General features: G+C 38.2%; 1 protein-coding gene across 3 annotated transcripts in view; it reads left to right on the forward strand.

Annotated features, from left to right (window-relative positions):
* The window catches only part of LOC118576636 (zinc finger protein 160-like), a 45,257-nt gene that overhangs the window by 18,361 nt on the left and 6,640 nt on the right, over positions 1-20,256 (forward strand). For 2 of the 3 annotated variants that reach the window (XR_004943962.1, XM_036176829.1), the window contains exon 4: positions 422-548. Coding sequence is in view for 2 of the 3 variants with exons in the window: in XM_036176829.1 (XP_036032722.1) it covers positions 422-548 (127 nt within the window). In the remaining variant the exon portion in view is untranslated. Of the gene's footprint in view, positions 1-421; positions 549-1,405; positions 3,064-20,256 lie in introns of those variants that run through there. The other variant, XM_036176828.1, reaches the window with a different exon arrangement.

A 20,256-nucleotide genomic window follows, 5' to 3' on the forward strand; every position in this document is an offset into this window, starting at 1 on the left:
ATAATCAGCAAATTCATGAAGGATTGAGACCTAAAGAATGGAAACCATGCCGGGTTGGTGGTGGCGCACACCTTTAATCCCAGCACTTGGGAGGCAGAAGCAGGCGGATCTCTGTGAGTTTGAGGCCAGCCTGAGCTACAGAGTGAGTTCTAGGACAGGCGCCAATGCTACACAGAGAAACCCTGTCTCGAAAAACCAAAAAGAATGGAAACTGTGTCATAAGTCTTTCATTACATTGTCTATGGAAGAGAAGCAGTGAATAACCTCTAACACATTCCTGCAACCCTGCTAGAAAACTTTGTCTTTGAACAACTTCTATGCTTCATGTATGTCACAGAAGTGTCTCCAGTTCTTTAAGCTCTTTTACCTAGGAATGTATTTTGTATAGCAGCACTGGTATATAGGTATTTTTCTCTTGCAGAGTCTGTTAACATTCAGGGATGTGGCTGTGGATCTCTCGAAAGAGGAATGGGAACGTCTAGATTGTGCTCAGAGGGCATTGTACATGGATGTGATGTTGGAGAATTACAACAATCTAGTCTTTGTAGGTAAGAATGCTCTTCTCTAGAATTCCTGATTCAATTTTTATTTATAGACTTTGTTTATATGTAATCTCTCTGACTTGTCTATACACTCCCAGAAATAAGGAAACCTCTGGTTACCAACATAGCTTTTTCATGGTGCCTCCTTTACATTTTTCTCTGTTCTATAGATGCATAAACAATGCTATATTCTGTGGGCTCTCTTCATTCCTCCTGCCTAGTTTTTAAAGAAAACTTCAAAGTTCAAAGACAATTGAATATTCAGAACATGGAAATATATTACAGTACACACAATAATTGGAATATTGTGATTGCACTATTAGATTTAACTATTCACCAATTTCTGATATTTATAGGTCAGGAGCTTTTAAGTAAAATTTTACTTTTAAGTAAAAATTATAGTTACCATGGGTTTTTGTTTGTTTCGTTTATTCAGTTTTTGAGATGTGTTTAGCCCTGAGAAAGCATGATTTGAATCCTAGCTGTATGGATTCAGAGGCAAAAAGATATGTTGTACTCTATCCCTACCCAGATTACATAATGTGTTCCTAGCCAACCAAAGCTATCCATACAGGAAAATAGATAAACATTACTCATATGATCCTTCAGAATTCTCTAATTATTGCTTGATCACAGTTTAGATAAGAAGGAGACAGCCACAGTCGGTCCTTTTGGTTTGACCTAGGTCAGACAGGTGTTCTGAACATGCATTTTAATGGTGTGAGATGGAATAGACCTCTGATGAGAGATCTATCCCTGAGAATTGGAAGTTTATATGTGATAGAAAACTTAAGGCAAATCAGTCATTAAATCTCTTAATCATGCTTTAATTCCTGTTTTTCCTCATTGTGGCAATTTTCCAGGTCAAAATCAAAGAGTCCACACAGGAAAGAAAGAACACAAAAACACAGAGCTTGGTAAATCTTTTGAGTCTCAACATAAACTCACACTGAAACAAACCAATAGTGGAAAGAAACCACACCAAAGCCGGAAATGTGGAAACTGCTTCAAGACAGACTCAAGTCTTAGTAGACATCAGAGAGCTCATGCTAGACAGAAACCCTATAAATGTACAAAATGTAGTAAATCCTTTACACGTTTATCACAACTTGAAGTACATTGCAAATTCCATTGTGGTGAGAAATCCTACAAATGTACAGACTGTCCTAAGTGCTTTTACCAGAAATCAGAATTTAAAAGACATTTGCATCAGAAAATTTGTATTGGAAAGAAACCTTATGGATCTGGTGAATATGATAAATCCTTTACCCAGAAAATGAATCTTAGAACTCATCAGAGAAATCATACCGGACAGAAGCTTTATAAATGCAATGTATGTGACAAATCTTTTATCAGGATATTCAGTCTTAGAATTCATCAGAGAATTCATAGAGGAGACAACCCTTACAAATGTAGTGAATGTGAGAAATCCTTTACTCGGAAAGACAATCTTAGAACCCATCAGAGAGTGCATACAGGAGAAACACCTTACAAATGCACTGAGTGTGAGAAATCCTTTACCCAAAGAGGCAATTTTAGTACTCATCAGAGACTGCATACAAGAGAGAAACTTTACAAATGTATTGAATGTGACAAATTTTTTACCGCTGCCTCACATCTTAGAACTCATCAGAGGATTCATACAGGAGAGAAACCTTACAAATGCAGTGAATGTGATAAGTCCTTTACCCAAAGAGGCAGTCTTAATACTCATCAGAGAATGCATACAGGAGAGAAACCTTACAAATGTATTGAATGTGATAAATCCTTCACCCATAGAGGCAGTCTGTGTACGCATCAGAGATTGCATACAAGAGAGAAACTTTACAAATGTATTGAATGTAACAAATTTTTTACCACTGCCTCGTCTCTTAGAACTCATCAGAGGATCCATACAGGAGAGAAACCTTACAAATGCAGTAAATGTGATAAATCCTTTACCCAAAGAGGCAGTCTTAGTAATCATCAGAGAATGCATACAGGAGAGAAACCTTACAAATGTATTGAATGTGATAAATCCTTTAACCATAGAGGCAGTCTGTGTACTCATCAGAGACTACATACAGGAGAGAAACCTTACAAATGTATTAAATGTGACAAATCCTTTACTACTGCCTCATCTCTTAGAACTCATCAGAGGATTCATACAGGAGAGAAACCTTACAAATGTAGTGAATGTGAGAAATCCTTTACCCAAAGAGGCAGTCTTAGTAATCACCAGAGACTGCATACAGGAGAGAAACCTTACAAATGTATTGAATGTGGTAAATCCTTTACCCATAGAGTCAGTCTTAGCACTCATCAAAGACTGCATACAGGAGAGAAACCTTACAAATGTATTGAATGTGATAAATCCTTTACCCAAAGAGGCAGTCTGTGTACTCATCAGCGAATGCATACAGGAGAGAAACCTTACAAATCCAGTGAATCTGAAATCTTTTACTCATAGAGACATTCATAGTACTCATCAAAGAATGCATATAGGAGAGAAACCTTACAAATGCAGTGAATGTCACAAATCCTTATGCAAAAGGGTCATCTTAGAATTCATTAGAGAATTCATACAGGAAAGAACCCTTATAAATCTAATGAATGTTACAAATCCTTTACCAAGAAAGGCCATCTTAGACCTCAGTAGAGAATCTATACAAGAGAGAAACCTTTCCAATGTAGTGAATGTGACAGACCCTTTATCAGTTGCTCAGACCATAGAAAACATCAGAGAATCCATAAAAGAGAGAAAGCCTACATATGTATTGGATGTTAAAAAATCTTTTACATGTGCTCTCATCTCTTAGAAGAAATTAGAGTGTTCATAAACAAGAGAAACCTTACAATATATTATATGCAAGAATCTTTGCCACATAACCACCCTGAGAACTCATCTTTTATGCAAGAGAGAAAGCTTACTATGTACTATATGAAGAAAAGCCTTTACTGTCTCTCAAGTCTAATTATCAATATAAGAAAGTTATGAAAGCTTTTCAGTAATGTTCAAATTTTAGACTACATCCAGAATTTATACTGAGGGAAATTTTGAAAATGTTTTGTTTGAATGTAGGAAAAATTTCATTACAACTTTTTATACTTAATGCAACCTTACCTGCTTCATAATTAAGATAAAACACAGAAACCTGGAGAATGTGCTGTTAGGTAGCAGTTTCTTTGAGACTGAAGGCATGTGTCTTTTACAGGAACTAAGTCAAAATGTACACCTCAAAAAATCTTCAAGAAATCCCTGAAACTGACAGGATTCAGTGTGCTTAAATCAAATGAAGAAACTCAGATCCTAGTCCTTGAATAGGATTTGTCAAAATGATCCACCAAGATAGGATGCTCTTTAAGTAGTACATATGCTTACAGATGTGCAGTGTGCTTCTGTTATTCTGTATGTATATGCTGTATCCCATGCTGGTTTAGAACTTCATGATAACTGTTTTTTGTCCCTGTGCTCTAGTAAGCAACTACTACCTGATATTCGTTGTATTAACCCTAATAAAGCTCATTGATTCAACAGGGTTGACTTGGTTCTCTTTTCAGTTCTCTGTTGGGTGAGTAGTTGTCCATGTATATTGCATCTCCCCAGTAAAAGTGTCTCACTAAACATGTGCTTAAGCAATTGTTTCCCCAAACTTGCTGTACAACAGAAAATAGATATCAGAAAGCATTTGAGTCACTAAAGTAGGTTAGATTGTATTTGCTCACTGCTCCAGATTCAGTACCATAAGTTAAAAGTGCTCCATACAGATAGAATGTAAAGTCTTGGTGTGTTGTATGACATATTTTTATGTTTTGACAAATAAAGCTTACCTGGAGATCAAATGGTGGAGCTAGCCACTAGTTACCCATAAGAGCCTGGCAATGGAGGCTCATTCCTTTAATCCTAGCAGTTGGGAAGATCATTACTTTAATCTCAGCTCTAGGGAGGTAGAGACAGGAATATAATGTAAGTGGAAACAGGATCCCTCCTCCCCCTTTAAGTCAGAAGATTGGGAGAGGTAAGAAGTGACTGTGGATGCTTTGATTCTCTGATTTTTCAGCTTTCGTCCTAATATCTATTATTAAGACTAATTAGTTTCACAGCTACATGGAGAACCTAAGAGAAAAGGCTGTTGTCTTCCTTGAATTCAAGGAGGACTGAGATATAGGACTGTAAAAGAACAAATAAAATACAGCTGCAAACTGGATAAATAAAAATCATCCAAACTGAGCTCTTTCCTTATATGACTCTGAACTTCCAACATGATTCAACCAAACTCCAATCACCCTCAAAATCAGGCTACCAGTGGCCTAATACTATACTACATTGTGATGTTCTCCTGTCCTGCTGTACCTTAAAATTCCATTCTACATGCCCCAAGGAATAAATTGAATTTCAGTTCTTTTTGTTAAATCATTTAATCACTGCTAATATTATATATAATCCCTGAAAATTCATCATGAAACACAAGTCATTAAGAAAGCGTTACAGGGCTTGGGGATTTAGCTCAGTGGTAGAGCGCTTGCCTAGCAAGCACAAGGCCCTGGGTTCAATCCTCAGCTCCGACAAAAAGAAAAAAAAAAAGAAAGAAAGCGTTACAAAGGACTCATTTTTTCAGCTTAATGTCAGGGATCAGTCAATTTGTATAAATCATGGAACCATGAAGCTTTTAAGAGAAAAACCTATGAACTAGACACAATATCCATGCTTGTGTTACCTTACATATTCCCAAGAAAATATGCTGAAAAATGATGGAAAAATGCTGAGAAGTGTTGAAAAATATTTACTCCTCCAAAGCATTGTATTCATACTAAAAAGAGGAAGGCTCAGAGATTGTAGACCTTAGACAAGATGGATTTTACAGTACACAAAACCATACCATTACCTAATTTTTTCACAGATTTTAATACAAGAAGCAAGTTTCATTCAACTCATGAGAAAGTATTGTTTGGAAACATTTGCTGTTCAGTATTGGAGTTTGTGGATACATGAGCTCATGGTTAGTACAATCTTGGTTAAACCTGGGCTGTTGGTTTCAAATGGTCATAGACAATTTATATCAAAGCTGCTGCAAAAGGGGTGTTGAACCTGAGAAAGGAGACAGTGGAAAGTTCGACTTCTGTACTGGCCCTTAACAATATGAACAGTGCAATCAGGTGGATAGACTTTGGGGATTTCAGTTCAGGTGGTCAGTGGATCGAGGCTGCTCGGCTTCATGACCTTGAGATCATTACTGTAATTTAGCATAGATTTTATGGTGGTGTGGCAAATTTGTAAGGTTATGTGCAGTGAAAATACAGGTCACCTTTTACCCATCACAATATTTTCTTCCTTTTTGACAGTTTATGCACTCAGTTCTTATATGTTGTGTCAGGAAGCGTGTGACAGACAAATAGGTAATACGTTAAGTCCAGAGTACCCTGAATGCTTGGTCTGTGTGGAAAAGAGCATGGACAGCATGGGATAGATGAATGTTAGTGGGACAAGGTCAGTTACATTATCAGAGGAGTGATGGCAATTGAAACCGGCTCTATTGGATGGGAAAATTCAGACTCATTTCTGGAAGCCCCTAGACAAAACCAGATTACAGGAGCCTGAATGCAATTCCCAGAGGGACTGCTGTGGGCTACATTTTTAAGAACCAGACAGGACTCAGACAGGATCTTGCAGAAATAGGAAACCTCTCTTCAGCTGCAGGACATCCTGTGGGACAACCTGGAGAAGTCCTAAGTCAACTGTGCCTTGGGGGGAACAGAGGCTCAGTTGAGCTGCAGGGCTGAGAAATGTGCAGGTTGAACTGAAACAGGAGTGCAGTCTGCCCCTGTTGTTGAGGAGGAGGACACTCCCTCTCAACATTCTGTTGTGGGTACCCAGACATGCCAGTAAACTGTAGATCATATGACCTGGGACTTACTGGGATTATTTTATTTATATTATGGTTATCAGAATATTTACAGAAGGAAAATCTGTAAAAGGATTTCCATTATGTCTTATTTGCAAACATGGTTCTCATGGTATTATAGCAATTACAAAACTGGAATTAAACTGAATGCTTTCTACCTCCCCTGTTGTATCACTAGCCTATTTGAACAAGTGGCCTTTGTCCCTGGGGATTAGGCATCCACTGTGAGTTTAGTAGAGATTAGTACCATGAGGAACCAGTGCAGACTAGTTGGATCTGACAGTGTAATTTGCTAAGTCCCATAATAATGAAAATATTACTATTTATTGAGCAAATATTGACTCCATATTAATTTTCTGTCTGGACCATATATGATCTAGAATATAAATGCTGCATTCCGAAATGTGTCTTCATTTTCTAAATTCTTAATGACATCTTAGAATGTGCAAAAGCAAGGCAAACTATATTTACAGTTAACACACATACTATAGATTAGGACAGAATTGGAAATCATTTTTAAAATAATTCTGTTCACTCAACTATATAATGAAATTTGACTAATTTTCTGTTCTCTCTTTGGTCCAACAAGAGTGCTCTTTCCATGGATGAATGGCTAAATTGTCTTGGTGTTGTTTGGTTTAGGCTTTGTTTTGTTGAGTAAATATTTCAGTCTATTGCCCCGACTGTCTGATTCTCACAATGTAGATCAAAGCCTAGCCTTACATGGGATTTACGTGCCTCAGACTCCTTATTGCTAGGATTAAATACTTGCCAACACATCTGGCTCAGACAACCTCTTCATCATATCATTGAAGATATTCTGTTTTATGGTTTTATACTTCATTCAGGAGTATTGGCAATACTAATCACAAAGAAAGTGCTTTCTTTAAATGATGAATCCATTTCCTCTGTTGTGTCTTCAACACCTGAGGGTCTCTTCTCCATCTCTTGTATTCTGTTGGTTATTCTTACCTCTGTAGTTCCTGTTCTTTTCCCCTCATGTTCCATATCCAGAATTCCCTTGATTTGTGTTTTCCTTATTGCCTCTCTTTCAATTTTCAAGTCTTGAACTGTCTCTTTCACGAGTTTGATCTTTTCTTGGCTCTATTTAAGGAATTTATTGATTTCTTCCAATTTTTTGTTTGTCTTTTCCTCTTTAAGGAAATTTTTCATTTTCTATTTAAGGGCCTCTATCTTTATGAAGTTATTTAGAAGGTCTTTTTCTTCTACTTCATCTGTGGTGTGATATTCAGGTCTTGCTGTTGCAGAATCACTAGACTCTGGTGGTGCCATGTTGCTCTTTTATGTTGTTGAATGTATTCTTACACTGCTATTTACCCATCTGAGTTTGGGATAATTGTAGGAACAGGTGTTGATTCTTATAATTTGTTGGATGGGTCTTTTGTTTTTTTAAATATTTATATTTATTGTCTTTTGCCCTGCATGGCCAAGGGTTCTGGTGATTGTCAGGTCATGTAGAGTTATCTCACCTATGGTTTTTGGGGGATTGGGTTCCTTGATACAGTGTATCATCCAGTTCTTCTGGCTATTTTAGGCTTTACTGTGCCAGTGGTATCTGTTCTTCCAACTGTTTGTGTTGTGCCTGTGCCTATAGAATGGGTTCTGTTCATCTGGGCAGCAGACTGGTTCTTGTAGTTTAGGGGGTCTTTTCTTCCAACTGGAATAGCTTTTGGCTATCCCTGACCTTCCGACTGGTGCAGGTGTTGCTTGTGCCTATAGATCAGCTAATGGTGTTTGAGAGGGCTGTTTAAGGGTAGGCTGTAACACGAATTCCTAAACGCTCTTATTAATAAAAAACCCAGAGGCAGATATTGGGGTGAAAGCTGGAAGATCAGAGAAACAGAACAAGCCAGCCATGTTCTTACCCTCTATGAAATCCTTAGTCTAAAGAGGTTGAGTATAGCATGAATCTTAAAAGTCTTATTAATAAAATCAAACCTGAGGCCAGTTATTGGGGTGAATGCTGGAAGATCAGAGAAGCAGAACAAGCCACAGCTACCTCACCTTGCTAGTTCCTCAGCTGGTCTTGTTTCCTCAGATTGCCAGCTTCTGAATCCTCATTCAAAATGGCTCTCAGCTGAACTGTGCTGCTCCCTTAACTGTGCTGAATGCTTAACCAGCCAAATGCTAAACCAGCCAAATGCTGCTAGTTTCTGGTCTTCACGCCTTATATAATCTTTCTACTTTCTACCATCACTCCCTGGGATTAAAGGCAGGATTTCTGTGATTAAAGACGTGTGTCACCATGCCTGGTTGTTTCTAATGTGGCCTTGAACTCAGAGATCCAGAGGTATTTCTGTCTCTGAAATGCTAGGATTAAAGGCGTGTGCTACCACTGCCTATCCTCATGTTTAATATTGTGGCCGTCCTGTTCTCTGACCCCAGATAAGTTTATTTTGGGGAACACACAATATTTTGGGGGAACATAATACCACATTTCCCCTTTTTTGTCTAAAATTTAAAAAAGGTTATAACTAATACAAGAAAAATCATATCCAATAAGTATATACAATATACACAGTCAAGATTACATTAATGATGTCTAGTCCATTAACATTTGACAGATTCAGGTGAAAAACTCCTATTATCTATAATAATGCCCAGTCCAGTAACATTTGACAAATTCAGACAAAAAAAATTTTTCATTACTTATCCTATTTAAAACAAGTAGTTCCTTTTTAAAAGTAGATTTAAAAAATTGATCTTTTTTTCTTATCACATTCATATTCTTTTTCCTTTTCATAAAAGTTCCAATTTGTCATTTTTATATCTTTCCCTTTTTCTTTTTAGTATAGATTCAATGATCTACCCATTTATCCTATTATTTCTTCAACTAAGTTCCTGTTTTCTCACTTCTTACATACCTTTCTCTGACCAGACATCACTTCCTGGGATTAAAGGCATGTGTGCTTCCCAGTACTAGGATTAAAGGTATGTGCCACCACTGCCTGGCTCTTTTTCCAGTGTGGCCTTGAACTCACAGAGCTCCAGATGGATCTCTGTTTCCTGAGTGATACGATTAAGGGTGTGTGCCACCACTGTCTGGCCTCTATGTCTAACCTAGTGGCTGGCTCTGTCCTCTAATCCCCAGGCAAGTTCGTTAGGGTACACAATATATCACCACGGCTGGCTGCTCTTCCAGTTGGTACAGGTGGTACTTGTGTCTGTAGGGACTCTTCTTCCAAATGGTGGAGGTGGTGCTTGTTCCTATAGGGACTTTCCTTCCCATTGGTGCTGGTGATGCTTGTGCCTCCAGGGGCTACTGATTTTGTGGGGTATGGATGGCCAGTGGGATGATGGGTTCTGTTCATCTTGGCAACAGACTGGTTCTTGTAGGTTAGGGGGTCCAATGGATGGTGGTGGTAGTGTAGCAATTTGCCCACAGGACCTTGCCTTCTGACTGCTGGGGCTGAGATGGAAAGGTCAGGTGTTCTAGGGCTTAGGGTCTAGGGATTGGGGCAGTTTGGCTGGGAGACCAGTCGTCACTCACCTCTTCTTTTGGTGAAGGTGATGCTTGTGCCTTTAGGGGCTGCTGATTTTGTGGGGCGTGGTTGGCCAGGGGTGGATGAAAGATTCCCTAGGTTTGGGCAGTGTAATAGGTCTTGTATATTACTGAGTCCAGAGGGTGGTGGTGGTGGTGTAGCATCTTGCCTGGAGTACTTTACCTGCAGCCCTGCTGCTCCACTCACAGTGGTGCTGTGGATATGTCACCATTATTGCTAAGGTTCTGATCTTAGGAACTGGCCCTTTTCCTGATTTTTTTTTTTCATTCATTTTCTGGTTGCCAGAATATTCCCTTAAACATAACATAGCAACATTATATATATGTATTCATGTTTCAAAAGTATTCTTTCTCCTTTTTTGGACACAAAAAATTTTTTTGATGTCAGTTACTTCTTCCTTTCCAACTTCCATGTTTTACTACTAACTTTTTCTAGAGAGTAGCATTTAGATTCTGTGAGTACTAATCCTAAAAAGCTTCTTGGTTATTGATCACCTAAAGGTCAACTGAAGATGTGATCTGTCACTAAATGTAGTTTTTCAAGCTCCACAGATACAGCTATAATCATTAAAATTTACTGTGTAGAATACTACCAGTAATTTTCCCTCTCAGTTTGTATTGATTCTCGCAGGCTTTACAGCAGGCAGGAAAAAAATGGTCAATGAAAAGACAAGAATGAAACTCGGCTCAGCCCCATTTTATTGTAACTAATGCTGGACCAGGACTTCCAGAGTCTGACCCAGATCATTTTCCTTTAGTCATATTTAAGCACAGCACAATTTTTGAAAGAAATGAACTCAGTCCCAAGTGCACAATAATTTAAGACATGTTTGCATTGCAATTTCTTACAAAGTATATATGGCAGTTTCACAAGCATGGATACTGTTGACCCAGAGATAGTGCCCAAGATTTAGGGTCTAGGGAATTTCCTTGAGGTAAACATAATGCCTATAGGTGGTAGGATTGGCCTGGCCCTAAGATAACATAGAAGTCACTTAGGCTTTTAGGGCCTAATAACAATGCTCAAGATTACAAAAAAATGGTCTTGGATAATTGTTTCTTGATCCTAATGTTTCCCTCATTAGGGGGGAGGGGGTGAGAAGGCATGGCATCAACAACACACATAGCAGGACTCAATTGAAGGCACACAGCAGACTCATTCAATAATGGGGGAGGGCTTATATACCCTTTTCCTGGTAGCCAAGCATATCCCAATCTGGTGGCATGGCATGGTCATCTGTCATTGGCTGGGCGTGATCAGGAACTCTGTCAGCAACCAAGAATTCTGACAGAGCCTGTTGCTAGGCCCTCAGGCAAATTCCAGGTTGGCTCATAAGGAAGTATGTTATGTGCATGCCTTGGGAACTGGTTTGAGTGATTTTCCTCGACCCTATAGGCCTGTCCTAATTCATATCCACCCTTTCATTTTATTATGTGGGTGCTCAGTGGGAGTTGAAGTTTTATGCTCCAGCCTTGTTGACCCTGCCTAAAGGGGCTCACCAACTGGACTGTGCCTATCTTAGGTTGGCTTGCCAAACAAGCTCTTATCCATCCTTGACTATAAGCCCTTGAAGATCATCCCTGGTGGGGTTGGTCAGTCAGTAGCCTTATGAATTTCAGAAAGCCAGGAATGCATAAAATCCTGTGGAGAGCTATGAGTTGGATGTCTAAGAGATAGTAACACCTGTAGAGTCACCTTTGTGGCCACCTGTTGTTGCCAGATATGCTGTAGGAGACACTTAAAAAAGAAAAATTAAAAGTACCACCCAGCCATTCAAAATATAAGTGAAAATCCAGGGGGGATCAAACAGCCTTTTTATATCATGCCAAACATTTTCAAAAAATAGTCAAAGGCCATAACCTCTGTACTTATCTGATTTAATTGGAAAATTTTGTGTGTTAGCTGTCCACAGTGGGAAGCTTCTACGGGCCTGTGGACTGACAGTGGCACAGGCTGTGAGGGTTGTAAGATGCCTGGTGACATGGGAGAATAGTTACCTCCTGAAGCAGGTGGGTACTGGTACAGAGCCCCAAGAATACCTTGTTGGAGGCATAGCTGCCCATGGTGGTGGTAGAGTTGAGGGGGCAGTACCACATGACTTAATGACAGCTGTGTTCCCCTTGACAGACTTCGAGGGGCCCAAACTGACTGTCTCCTCCTCATCAGATATTATAGAGATATCTGACATGGAAGTGGTAGGAGTGATGTAAAGATTACCCATCTTTTAGAGGGAAACAGCAAGTGAACAGCAATCAGAGACAAGATGACCATCAACAGTTCTGAAAATTTGTATTGGACCCTTATGTCTTGTGCTTAGTGTGTAACTTTTGTGTTTTTTTAGGCCACAACCACAAGGTGTCTCTTGATGAGGAATGATATTTGGTTGCCGAGCCTTGGTTCCACCTCCTGGGGTGTCATTCCTTATGTGGAGGTGCACGGGGAACCAAGTGTAGACAAACATGACAGACAACACAAAAGGAAAGAAATATGAGTCCCAGCACTTACCAACTGAAGGGACCAAAAGAACACTGAGGGGCCTTCTCACCAAAACACCATCTTGGGGGCTCTGTCAAGCACTATGATTTAAGGGAGGGAGATGACCAGAATCTGCACTGGGAAAGAGAAAGTAACAGAAACCCCATATAGGGTGCCAGCTATTGCTTGAGCCTAACTGCTCCCTTGCGGGAGGGAATGAGAAGGCAACATAGACACTGGGACTCAGTTGAAGGCAAATAGCAGGCTTGTTTATTCAATAATGGGGAAGGCCTTACTTATATTCTCTCCCCACAGCACCCAAGCAGTGTCCCAATCTGGTCACATTGCATGGTCATCCCTCATTGTCTGGGCATAATTAGGAACTCTGGCAGTGACCAGAAACTCTGATGGTACCTTTTGCTAGGCCCTCAGGCATACTCCAGGTTGGCTCACAAGAAAGTATGTTATGTGTGTGCCTTGGCAACTGGATTGAGCCAATTTCCTTGACCCTATGGGCTTGTGCTACTACAGATTAAGTACAAACAAATTCAGGGAGATAAAGCAGAGTTTGTCTCATAAGATGCCAAAGGGTAACCAGGTTTTAAAACAACATCATTCCTAGTGTTCCAGGAAGAGCAGCTTTGTACCTCATTCCATTGAAGAGGTAAGCTGCATGTTGAATTTTCATGGGTTCTCCAGTGCTTTTCTGTGTACAGTAGGCTCTATGCTCTCTACATCTCCCCATTTCTAAGTTTCTAAAGAAATAATAGAAGCCATAAAAGAGGCCCTGGTTGAATGTATTGACTATGGCTAATGTAATCAATACAGGCAAACATGAGAGAATTATAAGAATAGTTAACAGAGGACCAAAGAAAGGAGAAAAGTTTCTTGGCCACGAGGGGCTCATAAAGGTTACTTGAGCGATTTTTATCTCCTTCCTTGTACAAAGTTAATTTGACCATCAATAGTACAAGAAAAACCTGATACATTAAACCAGCATATGCCAGATAATTGTTGACAACCAAGATTATGCTTGAGGAGCAAATAATCTATAGCTCTATATTATAATACTGTGGTCCTTGGTTCACCCATCTCTTGGTTGATTTTTTTACTAATATTTTTGCAGTTATCTTAGTAGTTTTAGTAATCATACAGGCCAATTTAGATATTCTCTTTGTGTTCCAATAATTGATTCTGGAATAGGCAATAAAAGAGCTGAAGTGGCTTCAATAATTACAGGATCTAATGAATGTAAAGAATAATCACTATTTTTAAAGATTGTTCTCCCAGTTCTATTGATGGGTTGTAGGGATTTACTGATTAAAATGGGTGTAATATGTCCTATTCCTTATAAGCCTTTATGTCTCACAGGAAGGCAGGAGAAGTAGTATTTTCTCAAAAAATGGTCCATCCTACAGGCAGTTGTTTACCAGAGGTACAGTAAGAATGGATATTTGTACATTCAAAGCATAAACAGTTTGATAGAAAAACACCATTGATAATATTATCAGGGGCAGCCTTGTGAATTTGGATGCCAGTGGATTCAATATTATTCCCTGTTAGTTGTGAATAATGTTTCTGAGCGACTCCTGTGCCATACATGTTTCTTTTCAAATCTCAGGAATATATTGTTCTCCCTTGATACAAAAAAGATTGTTCTTGTTGACTTCCATGTGCCGGATGAAGCCATAGGTTATTTTCTAGACCATTGGCAATAGATAACATTATTTTAGGTACAATTATATCAACTTTGATAAGCAGTACATCAGGCATTCCTTTTTTTGTCTTTCTACAACTATAGTTCCCATTGTCAAAGTTTTCTAAAGAATATTTGATTATGTTGAAATCTGTATTTTTGTGTTTGGATTGATCTGTTAGTTTATTCAACCAAAATATCCCCCATTCATAAGATTAAATATTTTTACACCATCTTTTATCCAGACAATTGGTCCTACAGGACGAAAATAATCCTTGGTGTAACAAAACAATATGCTGTCTCCTATCACATTTGTGGCTTTTACCCCCACCCAACCATAGGTATATGGGTTCTGCATTGACAAGCCAAGAATTAATATGCAATATAGTCAGTAAATATAACAGCATGATTTTTAGGTCACCATATTGTGCCCTTATTTGCCCAGTCTCAGCTTGATGAATTAGGTATTTGATCTTTTCCAAGTCATCAATTACTCTTTTTCTTGGGGCCTCTCCTGTTGATGGATTTGTCATTTGCCTTTAGATGTTTCATTTGTCCTGTGACTTTATATGTCCTAGTTGGATGGTTTATAGCAGGAGCCATCTGGTACTTTGTTTTTGTTTTTAAATTACTTATGTTGTCAGTGTCTGATCATTTGTCAGACTAAGGATAAGTATAAAATTAAAAGACAAAGTCTATTTAATTAACAATGGACATTATTTTTTAAAAGATTTAAAATTAAGGCTATAAGATTTGAAATCTTTAAAATTTAGAACAATTTTAATTTAAGATTTTTATTAGGTAACAGGATATTTAGAAGTGCCTGAGCAATAATCACAGAGAATCCTGAAGGATAAAACAATTGAGTTTTTACATGTAACCATGAAATTTCAAGTCCAATTGATATTTTAAATGAAAATTAAAATGTCTGAGTAATAATTAATTGTCGCTGGGCGGTGGTGGCACACGCCTGTAATCCCAGCACTCAGGAGGAAGAGGCAGGTGGATCTCTGTGAGTTCGAGGCCAGCCTGAGCTATAGAGCTAGTCCAGGACAGGCTCCAAAGCTACAGAGAAACCCTGTCTCGACAAACCCAAAAAAAAACAAAAAACAAAACAAAACAATTTTTTTTTTAAATTGTCATAGTTCCATGGAGAAAGAACTTGTTTGAAGGCTTTAGTTTTTAGTACATTTTGTAGGCAGTGTTACATAACAGATTTGTAGGCTGTACAAAAATTTTAGGGAATTTTTTAAAAAATAATTTTATTTACTGTAATTTTTGTTTAACTCCCTTTGGCTTTCACAGAAATTTGAGAAACATATCATTGTATTTGTATTTTTTGGCAATCATATTACCCAGAAGAAAGATTTCAAAGATCTTCTGATTTTAATTTATTCTTTTTTCTTTTTGAATTTATTGTAGGCCTGTGTACATTGTTATTTTTTAATTTATTTTATGTTGTACAAAAATATAAATTTAAAAGTCAAGTTTTAGTAATAAAAGACAAAATATTCTTACTTTCCTAATGTTGTTAGTATATTAGTGAATGGATGTGTTATTTAACAATGGAACCACCTATTAAATGAATCTTAGTTTAAGAAAACTTTGTTTTTAGTTATGTGTTTTAGGCTCAACCTTGATAACATACTAGATGGTCAAAGATTTTTCAAATAAGTCATATTTTTATTTATTATGACAACAATCTTAGTTTTGAACACATTAAAATTTTTATTTATAAGGTGATTGACTGTTGGGGATTTAGCTCAGTGGTAGAGTGCTTGCCTAGCAAGCACAAGGCCCTGGGTTTGGTCCTCAGCTCCAGAAAAAAAAATTAATATGTTTCTCTTCACACCTGTAATCCCAGCACTCGGGAGGCAGAAGCAGGTGGATCTCTGTGAGTTCAAGGCCAGCCTGGTCTACAGAGCTAGTCTAGGACTGGCTCCAAAGCTAAAGAGAAACCCTGTCTCAAAAAAACAAAAAACCAAACAAACAAAAAAAAGGTGATTGACCACTAATTTTTTTTTTTTTTTCCAGAGCTGAGGACCAAACCCAGGGCCTTGCACTTGCTAGGCAAGCGCTCTAGCACTGAGCTAAATCCCCAACTCCTTGACCACTAATTTTTATGCCTTAATTGTCTTTAACTGCTTTCAACAAATTAGTAGTACAAAAAGATTCAGATTTTACAATTTAGACATACATCTCTAAGTTAATTTTTGTTAACCTAAGTATACCTTCATAACTTGCAGTGGGATGGTCTTTCTCTATGCTGTGAATATGTGTAGCTACTATTATTTAATAAAAAAAGCTGCTCTGGCCTATGGCAAGACAGGTTGTAGCCAGGTGGGAAATCCAAATGATACAGAGAGAAGGAAGGTAGTCAGGAGAGACATTGAGCAAAATGTAATGAAACAGGTAAGCCACGAGACCTAAGGCAATACATATAGTAGAATTTGATTAATTTAAGATAAAACAGCTAGTAAGCAATAAGCCTGAACCACAGACCAAATAGTTTGTAATATAAGATTCTGTGTATTTATGGGACCAAGCGACTGTGGAACATAGAAATTCTTCTGACTTCATTTGGTGCCCACTGTCATGAATTGATCCACATAGAACTGAGAAAGCTTAAAAACATTCTGAATGCACAGTAATGGAGCCACACTGGTCTTCCTCATCTCAGAGTCTCATGCTAGTAGCAGTGCAGAGATACGTCTCTGGACAGCTGTCTGCGAAATGGAGCTGGCTGCTAGCCACCATGAGTTATGCAGCATGTTGGATTTCTGCAGTCTTTCCCATGGGCCGTGGTAATAAGTGGCTTCACACAGCTGCTGAGTATAAGATAGAGAACACACCTGTATGCTTAAAAACACAGCTACATGCTACTTAATACTGCATCCCAGAATTAGGGTGGTAAGTACAACTTATTAGTATGTATGTGGTGTTGAAAAGCCAAGCAGAGAAGTGCCAAAAGCCACACTTTCTTCCCAGCGATGCAGCTTAGCAATTTAAAAACTCACCTGTGGGGGCTGGAGAGATGTCTCAGAGGTTAAGAGCACTGGCTGCTCTTCCAGAGGTCCTGAGTTCAATTCCCAGCAGCCACATGGTGGCTCCCTACCATCTGTAATGAGATCTGGCGCCCTCTTCTGGCCTGCAGGGATGTGTGCATGCAGAACACTGTATACATAATGAATAAATAAATCTTTAAAAAAAACCAAAAACTCACCTGCTCAGAAAAAGATTACAGATTACAGATACACAATAAAGATTCAGATGGAACAAAACGGGTTACAAGATGATTTAATATATATGTAGGCTTGAGAGAAAAAGCAAAAGGATAAAGAAAATCCTTTAAAAATAGTTTTAAAATGTAACAAATCCTAGCTGGGCAGTTGGCGCACACCTTTAATCCCAGCACTTGGGAGGCAGAGGCAGGCGGAGCTTGTGAGTTCGAGGCCAGCCTGGGCTATCAAGTGAGTTCCAGGAAAGGCGCAAAGCTACACAGAGAAGCCCTGTCTCAAAAAAAACAAAAAACAAACAAATAAACAAAAAAAATGGAACAAATCCTACAACATCTTATTAATAAAAAACCTGGAGCCAGGTATTGGGGTGAAAAGCTGAGAAATCAGAAATCAGAAAAGCAGGAAGAAGCCAGCCACGTTCTTACCTGCTTGGAGATCCTCCACCAAAGAGACCTACTTCCTGTACACCCATGCCTCTCTGTTCTGCCATCTCATTTTCTCTCTGCTCAGCTACATCACCTCTGCTTCCTACCCAGCTCTGTCACTTCCTGTCTGTCTGTACAGACCTCCAGACCTTTAACTAGTGTTGGAATTAATGGCATGTGCCGCCACACCTGGCCCTGTTCCCAGTGTGACCTTGAACTCACAGAGATCCACATGAATTGGTGCCTCCTGAGTGATAGGACTAAAGGCATGTGCTACTACTTTCTGACCTCTATGTTTACTATAATGGCTGGCTTTTTTCTCTGATTCTCAGATAAAATTTATTGGGGGACACAGATAAAATATCACCACATTTCCCCCCTTTTTTGTCTAAATTTAAAAAGTTATAACTAATATAAGAAAAATTATAATAAGTACAATAACTGTACACAATATATAAACAATAAATACATCAACAATATGTAGTCCATTTGCATTTGACAAATTCAGTGAAAATATTACATTATCCATCCTATTTTTCTCAGTCCAAAATGTACCTAATTCACTTTCTATCCTATTTTGTATTACCAACAGAAAACAATCTTGTAATGCCTTTAAAGTTTATACATTTTACACTGCTTAGTGAGTTTCTTTTCTGAATTGTTAACACAGAAAACTGTAACTATAACTATCTTATGTTCAACTCCCTCCGAGACCCAAGAAAGGAAATAGTATTACCTAGTAAAACAGGAAGTGCTGACAAGTGACTTCCAAAAAATGTGAGTTGACAGAACCAGCCAACTACCTGGACAGTCACCCAAGGTTTCTCTGCAACATTGGGGCATCATCTTCGGCCTACAGGCTTAGCACATCTGACAGACTCATTTGTGAAGTATAGTTTTCTAAAGAGCCTTTCTACCTTGTCTTGGCAAGGATCGGCAGTCCTTTGTTTTGTGTCCTGCTTGTCCATTTTGGATAGCATACTGTTGGCAGTCAATGTGAGGGCACTTTCTTGCCCAGTGGTAACTTTTGCTGCAATGAAAGTAAACTCCATATGGAGTTTCTTGAATGCCCATCATTTCCTCTGAAGTAGATTGGTGCTGCTAGGAGCAGACATGTATCATAGTCATAAAACAAAGAAAGAAGTCTATGTTATTAAAACATCTTAAATGCAGATCTCTGAAGTGTTTGAAGATGACCTATCTAAAATATATTCTGCTTAGCCTTGAAAACATACCTAATATGACTACAAGTTCGATTTTAATGACAAATACTACCTTACATTTTTTCTTTCTTTCTTTCTTTCTTTCTTTTTTTTTTTTTTGGAGCTGAGGATTGAACCCAGGGCCTTGCGCTTGATAGGCAAGCGCTCTACCACTGAGCTAAATCCCCAACTCCCCTACGTTTCTTTATATCTGAAATAGTTGGTAATAATAACTTTCAAGGATTGGCAAATTACATTACATTGTTAAATGAACTGTATAGATACAATATTTTGAATAAGATTAGAAATATACATGCAGTATTTTCTAACAAAATCAATCTCAAATTGGTATCAATATACATAATTTGTACGCGATATACAAGAATCCAATCCAATGTAAAATATTTAAAACTAGTAGTTGCCTTCAAAAAGTTGATTCAATAATCTACTTTTTTATCTGTATCATATCTGTATCCTCTGTTTTTTCTTTTCAGAGTAGATACAATAATCTACCTTTATTCTTTCATTTCTATATCTTTTTTTCAGAGTAGATTCAATAATCGAGCTCTTATCTATATGCTCTTTTTTCTTTTCAAACAAGAACCTTTAATCTCCTTTGTTTAGTCTTTTTCCTCACCATTAATAATAACAACTTGTAACCAACCATCCTAAACAATGACAATTATCCAAAACCCACTGAAAGACCAAAAGCCACCCACCCCTACCTCTTGGGAATGTGGGCGCTGTGTTTTTAAAATTACTTCCTGCTGTTTTGGGGTGGAGGCATCCTTAGGGGATCCTGAAAAGAAAAAAATTGGGTTAATTATCAAGTCCTGGGAAAGGTAGCTGTATCATTTGTTGTCCAGTCTCAGCATAATGCAGAAGTGCAGGGCTTATCTCACGGCCTTGCTCCAGTAATCTGTGAGGCTGGATCCTTTCAGCTAGCCATCTCGAAACTGTCCTGCATAGCTTGTAGTCCAATCTTTGGGTGGTGTTTGTCCGCTCAGTGGTATTACCATCATCCTAATGGAATCGTTGTTATGGGGTCCTATCATCTTTTTGGAGGCTTCAGATTTGCTGTTAGGTGTGGTCATGATTCCCTACAGAAAACTAATAGAGACTGAAACACAAAAACATGTACAGGCAGCTAGATGAAGCCTTTTTTCAAGAATTAATTAGTAGTTTATATGCCCATTAATATCATGAAAAGTTAATATATATATATATCTTATAAATTTTGATATAAAATTCATACCTTCAGAAAAGTTTGA

The sequence above is a fragment of the Onychomys torridus genome, unplaced genomic scaffold (genome assembly GCF_903995425.1).
Source record: "Onychomys torridus unplaced genomic scaffold, mOncTor1.1, whole genome shotgun sequence".
NCBI classification, from domain to species: Eukaryota; Metazoa; Chordata; class Mammalia; order Rodentia; family Cricetidae; genus Onychomys; species Onychomys torridus.